At 35.8% G+C, this 22118-nt stretch overlaps 1 protein-coding gene across 4 annotated transcripts in view; it reads left to right on the top strand.

Moving 5' to 3' along the window:
- Positions 1-22118, top strand: part of PLXDC2 (plexin domain containing 2) — a 389290-nt gene that overhangs the window by 189058 nt on the left and 178114 nt on the right. For all 4 annotated transcript variants that reach the window (XM_033100592.1, XM_033100589.1, XM_033100590.1 and 1 more), the window contains 2 exons: positions 3726-3872; positions 21511-21580. In XM_033100592.1, coding sequence (XP_032956483.1) covers positions 3726-3872; positions 21511-21580 — 217 coding nt within the window. The remainder of the gene's footprint in view (positions 1-3725; positions 3873-21510; positions 21581-22118) is intronic.

Below are 22118 nucleotides of genomic sequence, written 5' to 3' on the forward strand. Positions count from 1 at the left end.
AATCTGACTCCACAATAATTTCTCTCTCTCTCTCTCTCTGACACACACACACACACACACACACACACACACACACACACACTCAACTAATCTTCCATTCTTGGAGGTCACTTAAACTCCTGTGAAGAATTAATGAAAGAAAGCATGCCTGTAAAGAGTCATAGACAAGATATAGGGGGATAGACCAATCTGCAAATAGATTAAGTAGGTTTTTGGTGCATGTCCTCTGTTGACAGCTGCACATTTCCAGGCATGTTTGAGAAGCATGGATTTATAGGACTTATAGCTACCTACTGTGTCATCTACTTTCAGTAACAGTTGGTTTTCTAAATGAATTGGCAATGAGGCATATCACAGTAGTGTTTTGTTTTATTTTCTGTGGTGTTAGAAATAGTTTGCTTTTGAAAAGAAAAGGAAAATCTTTATGCCTGAAGTGGCTTTTGACATCTTTTTAAGTACCATTACTCCTATAAAGAACAAGATGTGGTTTGAATGATTTAATAGTGCTAAGATGTCACATTTTTGGACAACTATTTTGTGGCTTTTCTGAATGAACCAAACGTGTCTCCCTGGAATTGAACAATGTGTGTCTGTAAATTTCTAGGTAAACAATAAATTGTCTTCCGTTTCGAATAAAAGTTGCCATGACAATTGGCAAGCTTGGGCTATAGAAATCAGCACCAAGCTCTAGTCTTTAGCTTTTCAATGTTTGCAAAGATGTGATATTGTTTTAAGCAACTCTGATTTAAGTAAAATGAGGTGTATTTTCACATAGCTGTATCAGTGATTGTAATTTGGCAAACATTATATATGTTTTTGCAGATAGTCTGTTATTTAAGCATAATGATACTCTTATTTTGTATGTTAACTTCACGACTATGTCTTGATTAATTACAAAGTTCTAGGGGTTAAGGAAAATACCAAAGTCATTTTAGATATGTTGATTGCAATAATTATATTGAATTCTATAGTTAAAGTCTGAAATTTGAAGAATATCTATTTGGTAGTTATGGGATTTGGGCATAATCACAGAATGTTCCATTATTCACCTAAAGATTACATCTTTGACTTTAGTATTGCTGAACTCTTTATAATAATTCTAGCAATAGGGAAAAAAATAAATTTTTTATTTAAATTCATTGACAATTTCCTCCAGAACCACCCTTTTATATGATTCATTGAAAAATTAAATGAGTCATTATCATGTTTTATTCAGATTTGATGATTTCTGGCAGGATAGATTGGGGTTCCATTCCTGTGTAATTAGGTAGAATACCAGAATTACATGGGATATGTTAGTTATCAGATCTATGACTTTCTCAATAAGGTTGCCTTGTTCAATGTTCCTCAAGTTTTTTTTTGGTTTGGTTTGGTTTGGTTTGGTTTGGTTTGGTTTGATTTGGTTGCAAGTTAGGGAAACTTGTTTGTCAGGATTCTCTTGATTGACAATTACCCAACTAAAGGGATTGTAACAATAAAAGAGATTTAATGGTTCATCTAGGTGAACACACCCAGGAGTAGGTCACAAATACATGTACTTGACCAAGGATCTGGCTTTTTCTCTGCAGTGATTCTGGTGATGTCCTTATCTGTGTTAGTTTTGTCCCAGGCAGGGTTTCCTCGTGACAGAAAGTGGTGGCAGTACGTAGTTCCAAGTCTCAAACCTACACATCTCAACAATAAGGATAAGGGAAATCATCTCCTCTCTACCAAAACTCCTCGATGTCCCACTAATTGTGTGTTCATGATGCCACCAGCCCTTGTGGCCACTGGAATGACACATGCAGAATGGCTGGTGCCCAGTGTCAACGAGGGTACCCACCTCGGAAGTCTCCAGTGTGAAGGACCAGGCTACAGGGAGGAGTTGAATACCTGCTGGAGACACAACCACAGTACTCGTTACCCTCCTAGAACCCAAACAATTACTGTGTTACTTAATCATCTGAAAGGAGTGCTAGAAAACCACTGGGATATCAAAGCTCTCTTGGGCTACATGGAATCTTATTCCTGCTTCTTTCTTTGTATCTCCTCTTTTTCTGCTTTCTCTGCAGAATGTCCTTATCTTTCATCGTGGGTGTACACACAATTTATATGTGATACCCAGAGTTTAACTGGAGTTTTACCTAGGATCTTTATTTTTGAATCTCATTGTTAACATTTTATCACTTTTCTCAGTGTTTATATTTAGGATCATATTCTTTCTTCTAGTCATATGGCAAAAATCTGTTTAGAATATTGCTTAGAATATTCCTTTCCTTTTTGTAGTCAGTTTTATATATATCTAGCCTGATGACTTGTGAAAAGGTATATGGGATTCTTGTTTTGACAGGAAATCAAGAATTCTATTTTATTTAACTAGCACTTAAGTAATAAATGCATACAAAATTCACATTCCAAATTTTAGTATTCAAATCATTGTGGTGATTATCGTGGTGATATCGCTATTCACTAAACATTATTCTTACAGAAACCTGAATGTTTTAAAAATATATTCTATCTAGCAGACTCCTCAAATTAATAAGTACAATTACATTTCATGGTTTAAAAAAAACGACTACAATTTTAATTAGTCAAGAATCATATGATTTTTCTGGGTATTCCTCAGCAGCATTGTCTTTTAAAACACTAAATCTCTTCAGTGAGTGAGAAAATTGAAATAAAAGATCCTGTGACAAGTACCGTGGTGATATCAATCAGAATCAAATAAAAGTAAAATTTAATAATCCAAATTATAGAGAAAAAATGTATTATCTCTATTTCTAGGATCATTAACTAAAAGCAGGCCCTGATATAACCCTAGTTTTAGAGAAGTTTAAATGTGTTGTCACTCAGTAGTAATTATGATTCAGATTTTCAGTTAGTTCCAAAAGTGACATGTTTGTTTGGGCAGCAATTAGATCCCTGACATGACTGTAGTAAAAAGACTGTTGTACACAGATTGTGCTGTTTTCTCTAAGTATTTTTTTCTTTTTAATTTAACAATTTCTTCTAATGAGACTTATTAATTTAATATTTTTAAATCTAATTCACTTAGAGGTTATTTAACTCCTTTGTCTATTTTGAAGAATAGTAACATTTCTAATTTCATAGGATCATTTTTTGTTTGTATTTTAAGAATTTTAGGGATAATGTCTCTGTTCTTTTTTCTCTTTTGACAATTGACTTTTTTTTCTTTTTAGTGGAACTCTCTATAACTGTAAATTATATAAATTGGGAATTGTTGACTTAATTGCTTCTTTTTTTCTAACTTTATTGAGATATAATTGACATGCAACATAGTGTAAGTTTCAGGTGTACAACTTGTTGATTTGGTACATTTATTTATTGCAAAATGATTACCACCGTAGTTTTAGCTAAGACCTCCATCATACCATGTAATTACCATTTCCTTTTTGTGGTGAGAACATTTCAGGTGTACTCTGTTAGCAACTTTCAAGTATATAATACAGTATTAACTAGTCACCATGATGTACATTAGATCCCCAGAACTTTCTCACCTGATAACTGGAAGTTTGTACCCTTTGACCGACATCTCCCCATTTCCCCAAAACCCCAACTCCTGGTAACCATCATTTCACTCTCTTTCTACAAGTTCAGCTGTTTGAGATTCCACATATGAGAACATACAGTACTTGTTTTTCTCTGACTGATTTCATTTAGCATAGTACCTCCAAGGTCAATCCATGCTCTCTGTTCTTGATGTGCATTATTCTCTCTTATTACAGGAGGACACAGATCATAATTACTATATATCGCGGATATATGGTCCATCTGATTCTGCCAGCCGGGATTTGTGGGTGAACATAGACCAAATGGAAAAGGACAAAGTGAAGATTCACGGAATACTGTCCAATACTCATCGGCAAGCTGCAGTGAGTGCCTTGACATTTTGAGTTTCTTTTTTTCTGCTGTAAACAAATATTTGCTTTAATTGGCATATCAACGTTGTTTTATGATCACTTTTTAAGTATATTTACTTCTGCAATTTAGATTAATAATTGCATAGAAGATATTAAAGAAAATGAAAAAATATTTTGAGAAGCCACTATTAACAATTAATTAAATAAATTAACCATTAATTTCCTTGGTAAGAGGATGACTTGCAGTTTCAAAGTTGAGATTGATCTGGATGGTTTTCAGTTTTCTTGTAATGCATGATTTTAGAGAACATTTTTGAAAAAAACTACATTAATTTCGTATCTTCCATTTTACATGGCTTTATTACTCTTGGTCTAAGAAAGATTTAACCAGAAGCATTTATGATTCAGAGAACACATGTAGACCAAATTATAAATCTAAGTGATGAACTGTGATATAAAGGAAAAAATTAATCCTGGAAGCCTCCGAATATATTTTAAGCCTGAGCTCATCATTTACCATCTGTGGTTCCTTAAACAAATACTGTAACTACTCTGAGGGACAATTTCTGCATCTGTGTGGTGGGGATCACAGGGTGTTAATACAGTTTTCGCTCACCTTACGTGACCTTTGGGCTGAATGAGCGCACAGATTAGCTTTTCAATATTCACAAACAGTCCTATGATTTAACTATCACTACCATCCAGGTATTGCAGGTGAGAGAACTGAGTCTTGGAAACATCAAGTGACCTGCTTAAGGGTCTCCAGCTAGTAAGTGATGGAACTAGATCGTTAATCTAGTCAGTCAAGCCCACACTCAGGACGTGCGTGTAAAATGTATCACACTGGGTTCTCAGCAGGTTTTGATAATCATTTTCTGATAAGTGCCTGATTTAACATTTCAAAAGTTATGTAGTTTTGCTATCATAGGTAAGAGCAGTGATCTTACCACTGATGAAGCTATATCTTGTTCAGTTTTGTATGACAGAAAGTGAAAACAAAACAACTTTACCCTTTCAAATGCTGTGCCATTATTTATCTAAAGAGTCAATGGCTGAAGTGATTTAAAGAGGCACTGTTTGATAAATGTAAAATACCAAAATTTTTGGCCACAGCCTTCATTTTTTATATATATGTATATATACATGTAGACTTTCCTATTTCAGGAAGTCAACTTCAAACAGTTAAGAAGGAAATTAGTTATAATCCACCATGATGATTTATTGAATTTTCATTGTACGGCACATTTTTTCTGAGGTTGAGAAGCGAAGTAGCCACTTCTCCTTGCTGAATTTCATCATCCCTCCTTTTCTATATTCTGACAACCCCAGGCAAGATGACAGATACAGAAATGATTAACTGCCAGGTTTAGAACAGATCTTCAAAAGAAGAGAAAATGAGAAAGATTAGACTAGGATAATGTCTATCAGAAATGTATTGCATTTGAAAGTCTTCCCACTGTATTGCACTGCCTAGTCGTGTAAAGTATATTTTGTAGCAGAATGCATGTTTGTGTATACAACTGGAGATTCCGTAAAGTGGCCCAATTCTGGTGTTGGCCACCAGGGGTAGAAAAGTCATCTTAAAATGCTAGCTGATTTCTTCTTACACACTTACATTACAACCGTCTAGTTCTCCTGTCCCCTCCCAAAGGTGAGACAGTTCCTGTGTCCTGCTTTCCTTGAAGATTTGTTTTTCTCTTTGGAATGGGGTTTTCTTGGTTGCCTTGTGATCTCAGTCTCTGGTAGTTTCAAAAAAAAAAATCGCTTATGCTGTAAATGATTCGTTATTTCCTACTGTAAGTCTGGGGGTAACACTGTTCCTTTCAACACCAGAGATTGGCTTTAACACAAATGGAAAGACTTGAGCTTGTGTTTGTAATTTATCTGGTGTTCCGTGCCTTGATTTTTAAATATGTATCATTGATAGAAACCTTTATTTTAGATAGTCTATCATCATCAGAGCTGGGTTTCTTTTTTTCCATGAGAATTTAAGCCATGATCAAACATTTCTTAGAGTTAGAAATCGGTCCTGTACCCATTTTCCCTATCACCCCCAACAGAACACACACACACGCACACACACACGCACACACACACACACGTCCAGGAACACACTTCCATTTACAATAATAGAATTGATAATGTAGGGGAGGAAAAATAAATTTCCTTCTACCCTCCTAAATTCTTCTGGATGGAATAATCAAATTAACATGAGACAGAGTAACAAGAGAAAATTACCAAATTTATTACAGGTGTACATAAGAATATGAGACCCCAGGACACACACGTTTTCTGGGTCATATTTAACAACAGGAAACAGAGAGGGCTTTGATTAAAGAGACATTGCAAGCCCCATCTGTTGCACTTAGTCCATATTAAACTGTAGTTATCTATGCTGACAGCTCCTTTCCTGGAACAGGTCCTCTATCTAAATTTCTTTTTTTTAGGCAGGTAAGGGAGTCAAAGGTTTTTCCTGAGTTTCCAGTTGCTTGAAAATAACCAGCTTAAAGTAATCAATATCCCAAAAGGCATATTTTGGGCGGCAAACTCTGCTTCCCTTTAGTACTATTACTTACTTAGTTTTCCGTTGTTTTGTTGTTGTTGTTCATTTATTTTGTTTTTTAAATTTGACATAGAAGTAAAATCATATGGTATTTGTCTTTCTCTGTCTGGCTTATTTCACTTAGCATAATATCCTCTAGGTCCATTCGTGTTGCAGATGGCAAGATTTCATTCTTTTTTAAGGCTGAGTAATATTCCATTGGATATATGTGCCACCTCTTCTTTATCAATAGATTGGCACTAAGGTGGCTTCCATATCTTGGCTGCAATGAACATAGGGCCGCATATATCTTTTTGAATTAGTGTTTTGGGTTTCTTTGGATAAATACCCAGAAGGAGGATTTCTGGATTGTACGGTAGTTCTGTTTTTAATTTTTGAGGAACCTCCGCACTGTTTTCCATAGCAGCTGCACCAGTTTGCACTCCCACCAACAGTGCATGAGCACTTCCTTTTCTCCAGGGGAAATGTTTGCCTCTTGGACTCCATTTAAATAAGTTTTCTATCTTGACATTTAGTTAATAGAACATTTAATTTTTTTCTACAAACATTGTTTCTTTCATAAGTGTGATTGTTTAATATGCTTTTTCCACATTGTAGAGAGTGAAACATGTTTTAATATTTCCTCCGTTGGCCTCCTTACCTTTCTAATCCTGCCTGGTTCTCTTTGCTCTATTTCTATTATGCCTTCCTCTGCGTAGAATCAGGTTGCTAGAAATGAGGACAGAATCGTAATGTTAAGGTACCAGGGAGCTCAGTAATATTCGCAGACACCCTCCCTCCAACACCCACAGAACACACACAAAACACACACCAAACCACAGTTACTCTCCCCATGATGTCACTGACAGGCTTTAGCACAAGGAAAAATGGCAAATGGGAAACAAGAAATCCACTTGATTAATTAGGTTTGCTGATGGTCATAATCCTTGATCGGAGTTCTCTGGTGACTTGGCTGGAAACTTGATTTAAATTTAAGCCATAAGGGAAGTAGGAAGTTTCTATAATCTAATCACCAAGGAATGTAATTTGTATGCCCAAGGGCATGTAATCTGTCAACAAGTTAGGCAACAGAAGAGAAAAGCAAGATCTCGCTGGGGCAGCCCTGGGGGCAGTTGGCTAACTAACCCAGACCTGGGTAAGCAGGAGTTGAGTGAGAAAGCCAGTAGATGGATTTTCCTGAAGATGCAGCTTCCTGCCACTTCTTGGCTTCCTCAGAATGGGTCAGAGGAAGAGAAAGAAGTGTCAGACTTGAAAACATGATTTTTTAAAAAATATCATTTCCTCCCCCACCATCATTTATAAATGTGGTCCAAACAGCATTTTGGAATCTTAGATTCATAGTCTAGAGAGAGGGGGAGGGTGGGAATAGAGTAAGAGTTTTCCCTTTTCTCCATCTATAATAATATCTTATAATTTCAGGGCAGAATAAAATTTAGAAATCATTTGATTCACAGGTTTTATATGCCAGAACACACTGATTTCTCATTCCTTTTATAATGTAAGCCACAGTTATTAGTATTTATATCTTATATATGTGTATATGTGTATGTACAGTATATATATTATACATATATAAAATATATATGTATATAAAGAACATGTAATTTGATTACATATTCTTTCAGATTTCCCCATTGTCCTTTTCTGTTTAAACCTCTCCGTTGTCCTTTTTGGTTTAAACAACATTTCTGAAGTCATATTGCAAAAAAAGCACATTAAAACCTGGTTTTACCTTTGACAAATTAAAGGAAGGAGCATATCTTCCTAGATAAAGGAAAGTGGAGAAATTTGCATAAGCCCCTACCATATGGCAAGCAATGAGCCAGACACTTTATATTCAACTCCTGGTACTTAATTGGGTTTTTTGTCCTTTATTGAAAGTCGCACAGTTGTTAGGTTGCAGGTCTAGAAGTTTTTGACTACAAACCTAGGACCTAGTCTGTACTTATTTCTTTCCTTCTGTGTAGACCTTTAAATGTCACATTTTTTAGATTTCCTTCTATACTTCTGTATCATATTATCTAATTCATTGCTGGGCACAAAGTTTGATTCAATAGCCAGTCAAATTAGAATTATTTTGCCTTCTGATACTACAGTTTATGAAATTCTGATTCACAACTTGGTACTGCTGTCCCAGTGAAGCAGTCCAGGGTTATGGAAGTTACAAAACCTTGGCTCCAAAACTCATTTTCTTGGATTCTGGCCTCTCTGCAGCTCAATTTTATAACCTGGAAAGGAGAAAAACATGCCTCCAGTGCTATCTCAAGAATAAAAATGAAATAGTTATGAAAGGATACTAAAAACATCAAATAAAAATGAGGTTGTGAGGCTTTGTTATTTGAGAGTCCTCATTCTTTACAACAAAAATTAATAACCACAAAATAAGTTAATTCTTAAGTGCTCTCTAAGAATTTCTCTAGATAGATAGATAGATGTTTACATCTATATTATATCTGTCTATATTTTTTTGCAAAGAAATCACCTATGTTCTCTTTGCCAGACATAAACACACCCTTAGCTTAAAAATTTTTATCTTTCTATATGGTGGTAGGAAGATTGAGTCTTTCTATGAGAACCCCCAGCCAAATGAATATGAAATTCTGTTTTCTATCTCTGCGTCATAATGCAGGTAGCATTTTTGATGAAACTTTTGTACTTTTGATTATGGTGATTGTTGTAAAAATTTAAAAATTGGAATGTTCTTGCTGGGGATCTTCAGACAACTTGAATATATACAGAAGCCTTCATTTTTATAAAGTTAAGTTTTCTGGAGGGTTTTTCCCCCCAGGAAAATAACATCATTTCAACAAATATTTCCATCACTCTTCTTTGCATAATGTTGATATTGGGAGAACTAAATTTGGATGCCCATGGTGACTTTAGTCAGTTGTTAGCTCATATTGCACAATTTCATTTGTTTCTGTGCATCAGAAAATCTGCTGATAAGTGCTTATTTTTCTAACAGATTAACTAGAAAGGCAATTTAATTTGCTCTTTCTATTAGGCTATTATCTAGACCACACATTTCTGTCTGATCTCTGTTCACAGTGTCTAACAATAAGTTGCTTTTATTTATTTTTATTTTTGCTGGTTGAATAAACTTGCTGCATTCTGTCCTTTGAGTTGCTTCATTTCAAGTAAGGCATGCGTGGTTCATCAACCTGGCCGTACGGGGCTTTCTTCATAGGATTTTCCTCTAGTTTCATAACAGACTGGGATGAGTTGTTTCTGCACATGTCTCGCTAGCTTAATTTTGGTTTAATTAATTCATTTTACTGTTATTGTACTGACATCACTTGTCAATTTGGGGAATAATTGTCTGTCCCGAATAAAGTATTATTTGAGGGTCTTTTATGGAAAAGAAAGGCCTGCCTTTGTTCCATTCCACAAAACTTACGTGAGATCACAGTGACTGAGTTCTGTTCCTCTGGGTGCCAGGGAAATGAGCTACTTCACCTGCTTCAAAGCCAGTGAATGCATGGAAAGTTCTCGTATCCCCTCTCCTGCGGATGGCATCAGCAACACAGGTTAAACATTCTGTAGGCCCTTCTCAGCGGCTGAGTTTATTAGTAAATCCCTTTTGGTGATCTAATTACATAAATAGATGTTTATATTACTAATTACTTAAGCTACGCTGATACCCTCCCTGAATGTAGGGACCAAATTTTAGACATGGAAAGGCCTTTGGAGATTGTTGAAGATGGCAGCCTTATGGAGCCCCCAGCGATCACTTTTTATACGTATAACAAGACTCAGTTGTCCAAGGCAAGAACATACTTTCTTGTTTAAAACTCACTTCTGAGTTCATCATATTTCAGTTCCATTTAATCATAATTCTCCATAGTGTGCCGTTAGTGGAAGATGGGCGCCATTCTTCATATAAAATTAGAGCCATAGGAGGTAATTTCATACACTCTATGTTACCAGTGATGGCTGTGAAATAATTCTAGATAGGTAAATATCTACTCAGCTGTTTAAAGTCACGAGTAAGGCAAACACTTGAGGTTTCTAGGAAACCCTCCTACAGAATTTCACATTAAGTTTTCCTAATCAGAAAGCTGCTAACATAGGTCCCCACAGCCATGTCTCAGGTGAATAAATTAGTTCATTTATCCCTATCTCTCATCCAAGATTCTCTTCTCCAACCTGTTTTTAATCATCTTTTCTGAGATCTCTGCATGAACCCACAAAGACTTGACAATGGTTAATTTTGGATAACATGAGTGCAAACCATGTTGTCATCCTCGAGTTATTAAATGACTAAGCTTCCACATGACTCTTGCAAGGAAATATTATGTTATATAACAGAAAAGTTAGCAAAATGTAAACAGAATATAATATTCCTTGAGAGTGACTACAACTAAAAGCGTATGTTTAATTCTTGTGAAAAATCTTAAATTTTCAAAGATGAAAGACTTAAAACATTTTGAGATGGAGAATTCCTTGACAAGTTAATATGTTTTTAAATATTTTAAACTTATTTTCAGTATCTTTATTTTTTTGTCTGTTTCTTCTTACCAACTTACAGCTTCTCACTCAAGTTGTAGATAATTACCCTGGGGAACTTGTCATGCTCTCACGTGGTTTGTTTATACATTGACTTTCCAGCAGAACTTCTGCTGTGCCTGAGTCTAGCCCGAGAGTAGGTGTCTCTTTCTTCACTGAAGGTGCTCTGTTAAAATGCCAATGGGACTAGAAGTGAAACTCCTTCAGCCATTCTCAATTATTGATGAAGTGCCAGGAATTTCTTGTCATGCAGAAGCTATCTGAGAAGAAATGCCAAGGAAGATTCTCTCCCGAGAAGTAGGCCAAGGTGAGGCACCTGAGTCCTGCTCCCAGGTGTGTGAATCTGTACATTGATCCGTAGAGTATGCTAAGGGAGCAGCTCTTAGAACTGTGTTAGAGGCATCAATTTCCGTAGCTCTTGAAAAATCCAGAAGTTGGCAAATGGAGCAAAATGTTAACAATTGGGAAATCTGCATAAAAGATATAGGGGGCTCTTTGTGTTATTTTTGTAACTTTACTTTGAAATTATTTCCAAATACAAAATTAAGAAAAGAGAAGTTAGCAGAGCAGGATGAGGAGTTAAAATTGAACTTGGCCTAATTTCAATTTCAACCTGTAATCAAGTTTTGAATGATTTAGTCGCTCTTCTGATGTACTTTGCCTGCACTGAATTCCAAATTGTAAGACGTCTGTTGAGGGGTAGCTCGATAGGGTTTAAATCGACGGACTTATGAACAGGCTGTGTGGGTTCGAGTTCCCACTTTGCCAGCTACTAGCTGGGTGACACTGAGTATGTGAACCACTTTCCTCATCTATAAACTGGAAACGATAATAGTACCTACCTTCTAAGGTTGACATTAGAATTAAGTGACTTAGCATTTGCACCGTGCTTAGCTCAGTGGCTGGCACAGTGTTATAGATGTCTGTTACATTAATACTAATAATCATCATGCAAATATTTAACTTTAAAATGTCACTGTCCACTGACAGGAAAGAAGGGAGGAGGGATTGTAATCAACTGAGGCAAGGAGGGCCTTTTCAGACTGCACAGGATAAAACCATAGAGTATTTCTCCTGCCTGCCCTGTTTGAGGGTCACTGGTGAAGGAAGTAACAAGAATGCCATTGCCCTTAGATGTACTAGGGCTGCAAAGAGGTTTTGCAAATCATTGCTTTAAAGGTGGTTGGCTAGCAATTACCGCTATGCTCCAATTCCTGGAATGGAAAATTTCAGACCATGTAAGTGCTACCAGGCGAAGTGAGATGAATCAAGTCTATTTATCCTTTTAATCCATTTCACGCTTGTCAAAGCCCCTACAGCAGTGGTTTTAGAGTGCCAAAAACCATTTATATGACATCAAGTCTTGCTGCTCAAAGTGGGGTCCCGGAGGAGTATCAGCCCTGAGAGGTTATTAGAAACACAGAATTTCAGCCCCTTTACCCCCAGACCTACCAAGCCGGGACCTGTATTTTAACAAGAACCCTAATTCTTCTTGTATACACCCTGACTCGAGAAACATGGTGGAAGCCAGTGCCTTGCTTCCAGAGCAGTGTGAAAAATCCAGAAGTGACTGCTTCTGGTCTTTACGCTCCGCTACTTACCCTCCAGGGGCTTCTTTATGAAACCCTGTGGTACTTTCTCTGTGCCCTTAAACCGCTGCTGCCCTGCACCCTGCCTGACTGGTAAACAGGCACATCACTACTTGGAAGAATTCTCAGAATATTCAAATATAGGCAAGGTACTGTAAGTCCAGTGTTTGCTGGGCACCATGCAATGGAAGAGATCAAAAGATACGGTGCTAGTTCACTTAATCTCAAGGCCACATGAGCGAACCTCAGGTAACTGCAAAATGTTTACACTTTGTTTTCTACTTTATGACTAGTCCCATGCAGTGTCACTCAATATGCAGGGTTAATGAAGTTCTCAGTTCTGTTACGAAAAAAGTGCTGAAGCAGGTAGAATTTCTAACTCAGATAATCAATCCAATTGATGGACTTTATTTCAAAAAGGAGTAGCCAGGCGCTTGCCTGTATATTTGCATATTGATTAACCCCTTCCCATGAACAGTTTGGTCTTTTAATTAGGTTTCCAGTGTTTTTGGTCACTGGATTAATGACCCATGTCCTGTTCACTCCTCCCAGGTGTGAGAATTGGTTAAAATTCCATTTTATAAAAAATCCTTGATGGTAAAAGCATTATGAATTACTCTGCCGGCTGCAGCAATTTTATTTCTGGAATACACACAGTTCAATTTTGGCCTAGAAGCAGGATCTTACTTCAGAGTATAACAAAAGAAGTTGGCATGGCTGTTATCCACATGTATATGCCTCTCTGTAGTCCATTTTCTCTCTTTAATAGTCGCTTGTTGTGGAATTAAAATTGTTCTGTCTATAGCTATATACATACATGGGCATATACTCGTATTTATGTCCCTCTGCTATCTTTCAGTTTATATTACTTTTATAAGTGAATTGATTTGAGTTAAATAGGTGAATAAACCAGTGGAAGGCAATTACCATTGAGAATTGTCAAAAAAGAAAAGAAGTATTCTGGAAGGTTAGAAAATAGGCCCCTGGATCTATCCTGGGAAGGTAAGAAATGGAAGCGTCTGAACCCCAAATGTGCAAAACAAAACCAAAAAGTGGTTCAGGCTGTGCCCATCACCTGGGGAGACGTCACAGGCTACAGGCTGTGTCCCACCAGGTCTCAGTGGGCGTCACCTACCAGGACTCCGCCCAGCATAGGTGCTCTGTTATTACTAGTCTAGTTCCTGTGATTCCCAGCATTTCATCTGAGAAGGCTGCTCTGTACGGTTTCAGATTTTGTCTTTTATTTGACTTTGGCCTCAGACATTATTACTGCATTTTAAAGAGAATCGTTACATCTACTAAGAACAAAAACATGAAAGACAGACACTATTAAAGGTTGCAGGTAGAAAACACAGTTACAGAAGGTTTGATAACATGTAGGAAAAGAGTGCCTAGTATCAAAGAAGGGAGATAGAATGATATCGTGGTCAAGACTCCGAGTTTTTGAAGTGAAACATATCTGGGTTGAAATCCAGGCTCTACAACTAGAGGCTTGAACGTATTACTTTTTTGTGAATTTTTTTTAAAAATAATTTCAGGCTTATAAAAAGAATATGCAAGGATTATTGAATGAGTTCCCATATAAGCTGGGAAGTTTCACCCAGCTTCACCAAGTGTTAACACCTTACATATTAATGGTACAATTATCAATACCAAGAAAACATTGGTACTGCACTGTTGACTAATCTATAGGCTTTATCCATATTTTGTTCATTGTCTCCAAACCATCCTTTTTTCTTATCCAGAATCCAATCTACCTCCGATATTGCATTTATTAGCTTAATCTCCTGGTCTCCTTCAATCTCTGGGACCTCCTCAGTCTCTCTCTCTCTGTCTTTCATGAACTTGACACTTTCGGACTGTACTGGTCAGTTGTTGTGGGGTTTTTTTGGTACAATGTCCCTGATTTGGGATTTTTCTTCAAAACTTTGTTTCTTTATGAATAAAGCAGGTCTCTGTTTTTGACACAAATACCACAGCAATGGTATTTTGTCCTTCATGGTGTATCATATCAGGAGGTACATGATGTCAGTATGTCTTGTCACTGGTGATGTGAACTTTTGGTCACCTGCTTATGGTTGATGTCTGCCAGATTTTGTTTCTTCACTGTAAAGTTACTATTTTTCCTTTCGTAATTATCATCTTTTTGCAAGATATTTTTGTGACTATACAGGTACCTTGTTTCTCATCATAGTGTCACCTAATTTTAAAATTCATGCTTGCTAAAAACAGGCAAAACACTTAGCATAATGCCCGATATATTAAATGCTAATTCCATTCTCCTACACAATAGTTATCATTATTTCAATGTAACAAAAACAAGGCCATCATAACATTACTCAGAAGCATAATATCTTATTACGATATGAGTCCATGAGAGAAGTAATTTGCCTGCACTGGTATTAGAGACATCCTATAGCAAATCATTTCTGGCTATTTAATAGGAATCACACAGGAGTTATTTTTGTTTAGGAAACTAGTTTTAAGGAACTATCGCCATGCTAGAGACCTTTGTGTACATGATATAATGTTAACCATCATTGACTCAGTGCTTATGAAGGTCCAGATGTTATTTGGTTATTTGGTGTTTATTGATAACCTTTAAAGAAGTGTCTTGACTTAACCAATGAGCAATCTGTGGCTTTAAGAGGTTAAATGATTTATAAAACCACACAGCTTCTAAGTACCAAAGCCGGATGTAATTTCTAGTCTCTCTGACTCCAAAACCATACAGTATCATTTAAAAATTAGGAAAGGACCATTGAAAATTTAAAAATAATTCTCCATCTAGTTCCATTAAAAGATTGTAAAATGTGTGTCTCACAGTTAGTTAGAGGAGTAAGACCTCAATAATCTCTTCTAAGCACTTGTAGGTGAATGTACTTTACTTGGACCTTATTCAGTTTCAAGAAAGTTAATCAATTAACTATTATTAACTAAGAATACACCCCGTCCCAATTAAGAAATTAAATTTATTCAGAGTTATCTATAAAAAATAATCTAATAAGAATGATCATTTAATCATTTTTATTTAAGATATAAATCGTGCTGAAAATAAGATAATTTATTCAGGTATTTCAGATGAAAGCCACAAATACCCTAGGACTATCCTAGAAGTATCACTTGAAATATCCATTTAAGTAAAACAAAATGTAATTTTTCTCAAATTTTATAAGTCCTATCAAAGTTAATACCTGGCATATATAAATAAACTGAAAATAATTTGACTTAAGATTTATTTAATCTACTTTTTGAAAAAAAAATAACACAGATCTCACTTTACTATTACTACTATTAAAAATAATAATACTATCCCACCTATCAGAAAGCTTCACAATAAACACAAAATTATTTGAATGATTAAAAACAAAGTTAAAATATGTATAGAAATTAATAATTAATCCATTGATTTCGTCTTGAATAAATGGATGCTTCCTATACGCTTTAGACCCTTGGCTCTCACGAACTCATGACACCAGCAATTATTTCAAGTTTAGTTTTTACCAATTAACTCCCCACGTGCTGCTTTCAGCAGGATTATACCTTATAAAGATGAAATAAAGACTTGGGGGAACCAGAAACATGTAGCTTTATTACTGTAAATAAGAAGTTGCCTTAAAACAAAAGCAGTTTTTAATTAATGATGTTTTTAAAAAATGGTTTTGAGGATTGTAAAAGTGATCACTCCAGATTCTTAACTCTTAATAAGAGGTTTCTGTCTTCAAGGTTTTACAAGCATTGACTAATTCATTTATCTTTGTAATACCACTGAGAGACAGGCAAACAAGTTAAACTGGAACAGTGTGTATTTAGGATTATAATTCTTGTATTATTAAAAAAGAATTAGAAGAGATCATAATAATTAGTCAGAAAACAAATAGCAATAGGCATAAGAAAAATATATAAGAGATGTGGCTACACTTAGAAATCTAGGAGCATGACTCTGATTGAGTCTGATAGTCTGTTCCCAACAATAATTTCCCTTGCAAGACATTTGGGCCTGTCCAAAATATCCACAAAACATCCACAGAGACATTTGGTCCATGCCAACCCATGTGCCATCTACCTAACCCGTGTGCCAGACTGCTGAGGCAAGAAGGGTTATTATAGCCAGTACAGCCACAATACAATTATTGGACCAATAAAACATGATAGTATTTTTTTATATATTAATCTTGTGAACCAAGAGTATGCATAAATGTTAGGGGCTGTTTGAACCCAGGGCCATTTTCTAAGTGTGGACGTTTTTGACAGGACCAGTTATCAAGACCATTTGGTATGGACCAAATGTCTCCATGGACATTTTGGACAGAACTGAATGTCTGCTACTTATAATTTCATGGAGCATGTTGTGGGGAGAGCTTGATGTAGGATTTTTGTTTGTTTGTTTTTTTCAATCTATTTGTGGAGGGCACAGCTCACTGGCCCAGGTGGGAATTGAACCAGTGACCTTGGTGTTATGAGCACTGCCCTCTAACCAATTGAGCCAACCAGCCGCTCTTGAGGCAGTTTTGAAGGTCACAGTCATATATTGGCTGTACCTGCCGTACACTAGACAGCCTGGAATCTATAAATATACTTCTACAAACTCTTCAGAGAATGTTTCATAAATGTATCCTCCCCCCATGTTAAGAAGTGGTACTTTCTTTGCTTGTCTCAAAAGTATCATACTTCTCCTTTCAAATAGTTAACTCCTTTCCACAGGGTGTAAGGAAGCAATAAATTCAGTTGATATTATTTATGTCACTTATGCTCTTTAAAATTTCATTTCTAAGCTTTTATTTGGTATTTTGCCCAGATTCTTAATTAATTTATTGTGACTTCACATGACAATTTTCTTGAACCCTTTTCCTTTTTACATTAGGTATTTCTTAAGGGATGAAATTCAAGATAGGATAATGTTCAAGGTACAGTAATTATACAATAGTCTCAATATTATGTTTCTTTTTCTTTGCATTTGCTTTATTGTGACAATATCCAGGCTTCTCTTAGCCTTTCTGGTTGTAGAAGAGTTGTGATATATACATTTTTGGGTCATTTTTAATTATTTTTATTATGTAGATAAAGGAAGCCTAACTAATTAGTGCCACAGCAAGTCTTCTCACAAAATAAATTCCTATATTCATCATTTCAGTTGGGGTCAGTGTGGTGTAACAGTCACACAGCTAGAAACCTGTCCACTAGTCTGCATCGCTCTTCCTCACTCTCAACCCTTATTTCCAGTGAATCACAGAGTCCTTCCAATGTCACTTTCTACATATATTTTGATCCATCCCTTCTGCAACCCTGCCCTCAGGTCTCATCTGGCTAACTTCTGTAGTACCTTTTAAAGAGTCAGTGCCATCTCCTCTGGTTTTTCTGTCTTCTCCTGCTCTTTACTCTGCCCCTGCCTGTCCTTCTGTGACCCTGTCCTGCACTACTTTGTGAATTCCTCGAAGGAAGGAACTGGGTGGGGCTTATGTACTGTTTTATCCTCAGTTCCTGAGTTAGTGTCTGGCATGTATAAGGTGTTGAATAAATGATTGACTGGATGAATGAATGAATGAACAAATAAAACTTTCCTTCAGCTCCCCCAATGCCTGTTTTATATACCATACTGAGATAAAATAATGATCCAATTACCCCAAAGTAATTATGTTGAATATATAACCATTTAGCTTCAAAGCACTTTATGAAATTTGAGTGTTTATTTTTGTTTATGATTTAGTATTTTTTGTGTGTCTGTATATATGTGTGTTTTAAAAAGAGATGTAGACGAGGGTAAAGGGGTTAAATATATAGTGATGGAAGGAGAACTGACTCTGGGTGGTGAGCCCACAATGTGATGTATAGATGACGTGTTACAGAACTGTACTCTTGAAACCTATGTAATTTTACTGGCCATTGTCACCTTTATAAATTTAATTTTAAAAAGGGATAATAATTTTTAAAAATTTGCCTTTAAGTGTGACTTTTCTTATCATTTTGTTTTTAATATCTCAGCAATTAAGAGCACTGCTTTTGCTATCAATCAAACCTGGATTCAAATTCCAGTTTCCCACAGAAGGCCATATCTAAGTACTCTTTGCTGAGTCAGTTTTGCTCAAAGCAGTTAGAATATGAACCTTAGGCAGTTGTTCTATGTGTACGTATATATGCAGAGGATGCAAGGTGAGATGCAGTAGGAAGACATAACTTCAACTGAGAAGTCAAGGTACAACTCTCTGAGGATGTGACACTCTGTCAGTGCTTTGCCCCATATCCCTCTGCCTCCCTGAGTGGTAGACTGTGGGAGGCAGTTTCTAACACACTAGCAACTTTCTAGCTCAAGTCCTGTATCTCTTCTTTCCGGCCAAGGGTACAAACAAGAGTAGTCTAAGGGATTAGGGTAGTTAACCACCTCCAAGAGCAAACTTCAATCAGTAGGGGATGGGAGTTGATGGATATGGTTCCAATCTCCTGATCTCCAATGAAATGATTCTGAGGCATGTTTTCCCTTCTCTTTCTCAGAGAATCTCCAAGGGGAGACCTGGCTCTACTGGTACTATACCCAATAACGTACCTATTGCTGGTGTTTCTCTTGTCCTTATCTCACTTCTGCCACTTTCTTTAGCAAATGGGTCCTAGGATAACCTTGCTGAAAAACGATCTGCCTCTAAGTCCTTATGTCAGGGTTGGTGTTTGAGGTAACCCAAATTCAACCACGGCTAAAAGAATATGGAAGCCCTGACTGACCGAGGTTGAGAGACAATAACCGTCAGAAGAGACATCAGACTCTGGCGATAATCCTTGGCTCTGGTAAAAAAATCCTTTTACCAGAGCCAAGGATTAAGGGTGTGGGTGTAAACTAAAAGATATTCTAGATGGTTGGCTGGAGCAGAGGCTGTGAAGGGAAAATTGGGAGGTAGCACGAGCTATCCCTGGTGGGTCTTAGAATGCATTTCACTATTTTGGGATTAATGCCAAGGACTGTGGGATTCGAGAGTGAATGATTTGAAGTAGGGGAGTGATATGCTAGATAGGATGGAGAATGAATTGTAGGAGAGTTGGAGCCAGGACACCTATGAGGAAGTTACTGCAATAATAATGACCTACACTCGGGAAAGGTTTCAGTAGTGCCTGGAGAGAAATTTCCCAACTGCTGAGAAGCTAGCATCCTTTTAAATTGGTATTGCTATTTCTTATCAGTGTGAAGTAGTCATGGTGATAATAACTGAGGTAAAGAGGTCATTTAAACAGAGGAGCATTTCATGCATTGATTGCTTTTTAGGATGACGTAGTAACAAATTTTCTTTAAGAACTTATTTTCTAAAAAGTCTTTAATTTACGTATTTGTGTATCTGTATCTTATTCTATAACTATTGAAATACTTGCAGTGGTTGAGAAACTAATGTCATATTCCTCTAGCTCATCCATGGTAGTAATTGATAGAGTTTGTCATTGATAGATATTTAAACCAGACTCCTGTTGTAGAAGTGAGAATGCCAAAGGTTTGTAAATTTTACCAATTTGCTCATGAGCATGGAAATAAATTAGAATGATGGAGAACAATATACCACAGCAACTGCCTTTAAAAAATTGTTTCTGACACTTTCTTAAAGATATATGATTTTTCCATTGAAGCTTTTTTATTTTAGGGTTAGCAGCAATCACTCATTTTAGTTAGTCCTATGAAAATGGGTTTGTTTGTTGTTCCCATTAGTCAGCAAAAAATTAAAATGATGATAAACCTGGTCTGAAGATGCAGCTTTCATTAAAAAGGAAAGAAAACCTATTTGAAAGTCACTGTAAATTTTGAATGATTAATACCATGCCAAATAATTTATTAGAAATCTCTGATGGACATAAAAAAGCAATCATTTGCAAAATTGGAAGGAACTAAATTCAATCTAAATATACTTCTCTCTTTTTTTTTTAAGATTTGTGCCTTGAGAGAGATATAATATAGAAATTGTTGAATTTTAACACAATAGCCTTTTACTATAGGTAGTTTGTAATGCTATTGGGCTCCAAACCAACTAATTAATTTCCCTCTGTGTTCTTTTATTTCAGTGGATCATCTTCGTTATAGCTCATTGTTTTTCTTGTTTCTCGTCTAATAGTATCTGGTTCATATTATCTCAAACATACAAAAACATCTTTTTTTATTTCTTTTATTTCTTTGTTTTGCTTTGCTGTTTTGTTTTTGTTACTTTACTATATAAATATATATATATTATATATAAAGCATATAATATGATATATATTATATATATTATATAATAGTAAATTATATATGTAAAGTTCAAGCTTCAGGCCCCTTTTTAGAAAAAAGAGGAGCAAAATTTATGAACTTTTTTCCTAAGTCTCCCTACGTTTTCTCTATACTAAAGTAGCTCTCCAGTAACAAGCATTTTTTATTCTTCGACTATACTTTAAAAGTGGCCATAATATACTGAATCTGGAGAACTCACTGCATCTAAAAACTGAAAATATCTGCAGGTCTAGATCTGTAGGTGCAAGATATCTTGTTCCATGAAACTGCCTTTCAACTATAGGATATACAGAAAGCAAATTGAATACATAATTGTGTCAAAGAAAATCTTTTTATTTTTGTTCAATAAAACTTGACAGATAACATATCTATTGTTGTGGAGAAGACTAATCAAACTAAAAAGAACCCCATAATATATTACTCATGGTGATGACTGAACCAATTTTCAGTGGACATCTAAAAGGCAGTGGTGATGCCAGAGAGAATATTTGATTCAGACTTGAAACTTCCAGATTCCCTCTGGAAGCAAAGAAGAGACCAACACACTGTAATAGCCCAACTTTATTCTTTCAACATACTTCAAACATTTAATTACCAGAAAAAAATACCCTTTATTATTATCCCAGATTCCAGTTTTAAGAGGCAACTATGATGATGGTGTAAAGTAGAAGTATCATTTTTGTAAGTGGAAGTTACTTCATATTACATTTACTATTATGCACATTATTGATTTTCTTTTCTGGTTGTTGTTCCTTGCAGAGAGTGAATCTGTCCTTCGATTTTCCATTTTATGGCCATTTTCTACGTGAAATCACTGTGGCAACAGGGGGTAAGTGGTTTTCTACCCATTCACCCTAAATAATCTACAGTTTTACTATAGTTATTATTTTTAATTTACTCCATATTTCAAGAGGGACATTTACTGGGAAAACCATTGTCTTCTATCACAAAGTTGTGGGCATAAATAAAACCTATAAAGAGTAGTATAGCTATAGGAAAAACTTTTCAGCAGGAAAAAAAGTAGTTATATTAATTTTTAGCTTAGAATCACCATCTCTGCTTTCCTCCTGAGTTTTAATTCATTTTTTAAAGTATAATAAGACTACACGAATGGGACTAGAACTAGAAAGAAAACATCCCTAAGCAAACCATTGAAGTATTTTTATTTTCTTTTAATGTATATAGTTGATAGATATAAATATATATACACACACATACACAACCACAAATATATTAGCTTTAATTGTTTGGTTTTTTCCTTGAATGCCACCTGTGTTAACTGACTATTCATTTGACAGTTTTAAAAATAAACACTGAAATTCAGTTTGAATTCTTTTCATTCTGTTTTTCTCCACAAACTCTGGAGG

Source organism: Rhinolophus ferrumequinum (assembly GCF_004115265.2).
Source record: "Rhinolophus ferrumequinum isolate MPI-CBG mRhiFer1 chromosome 5 unlocalized genomic scaffold, mRhiFer1_v1.p scaffold_110_arrow_ctg1, whole genome shotgun sequence".
Lineage (NCBI taxonomy): Eukaryota > Metazoa > Chordata > Mammalia > Chiroptera > Rhinolophidae > Rhinolophus > Rhinolophus ferrumequinum.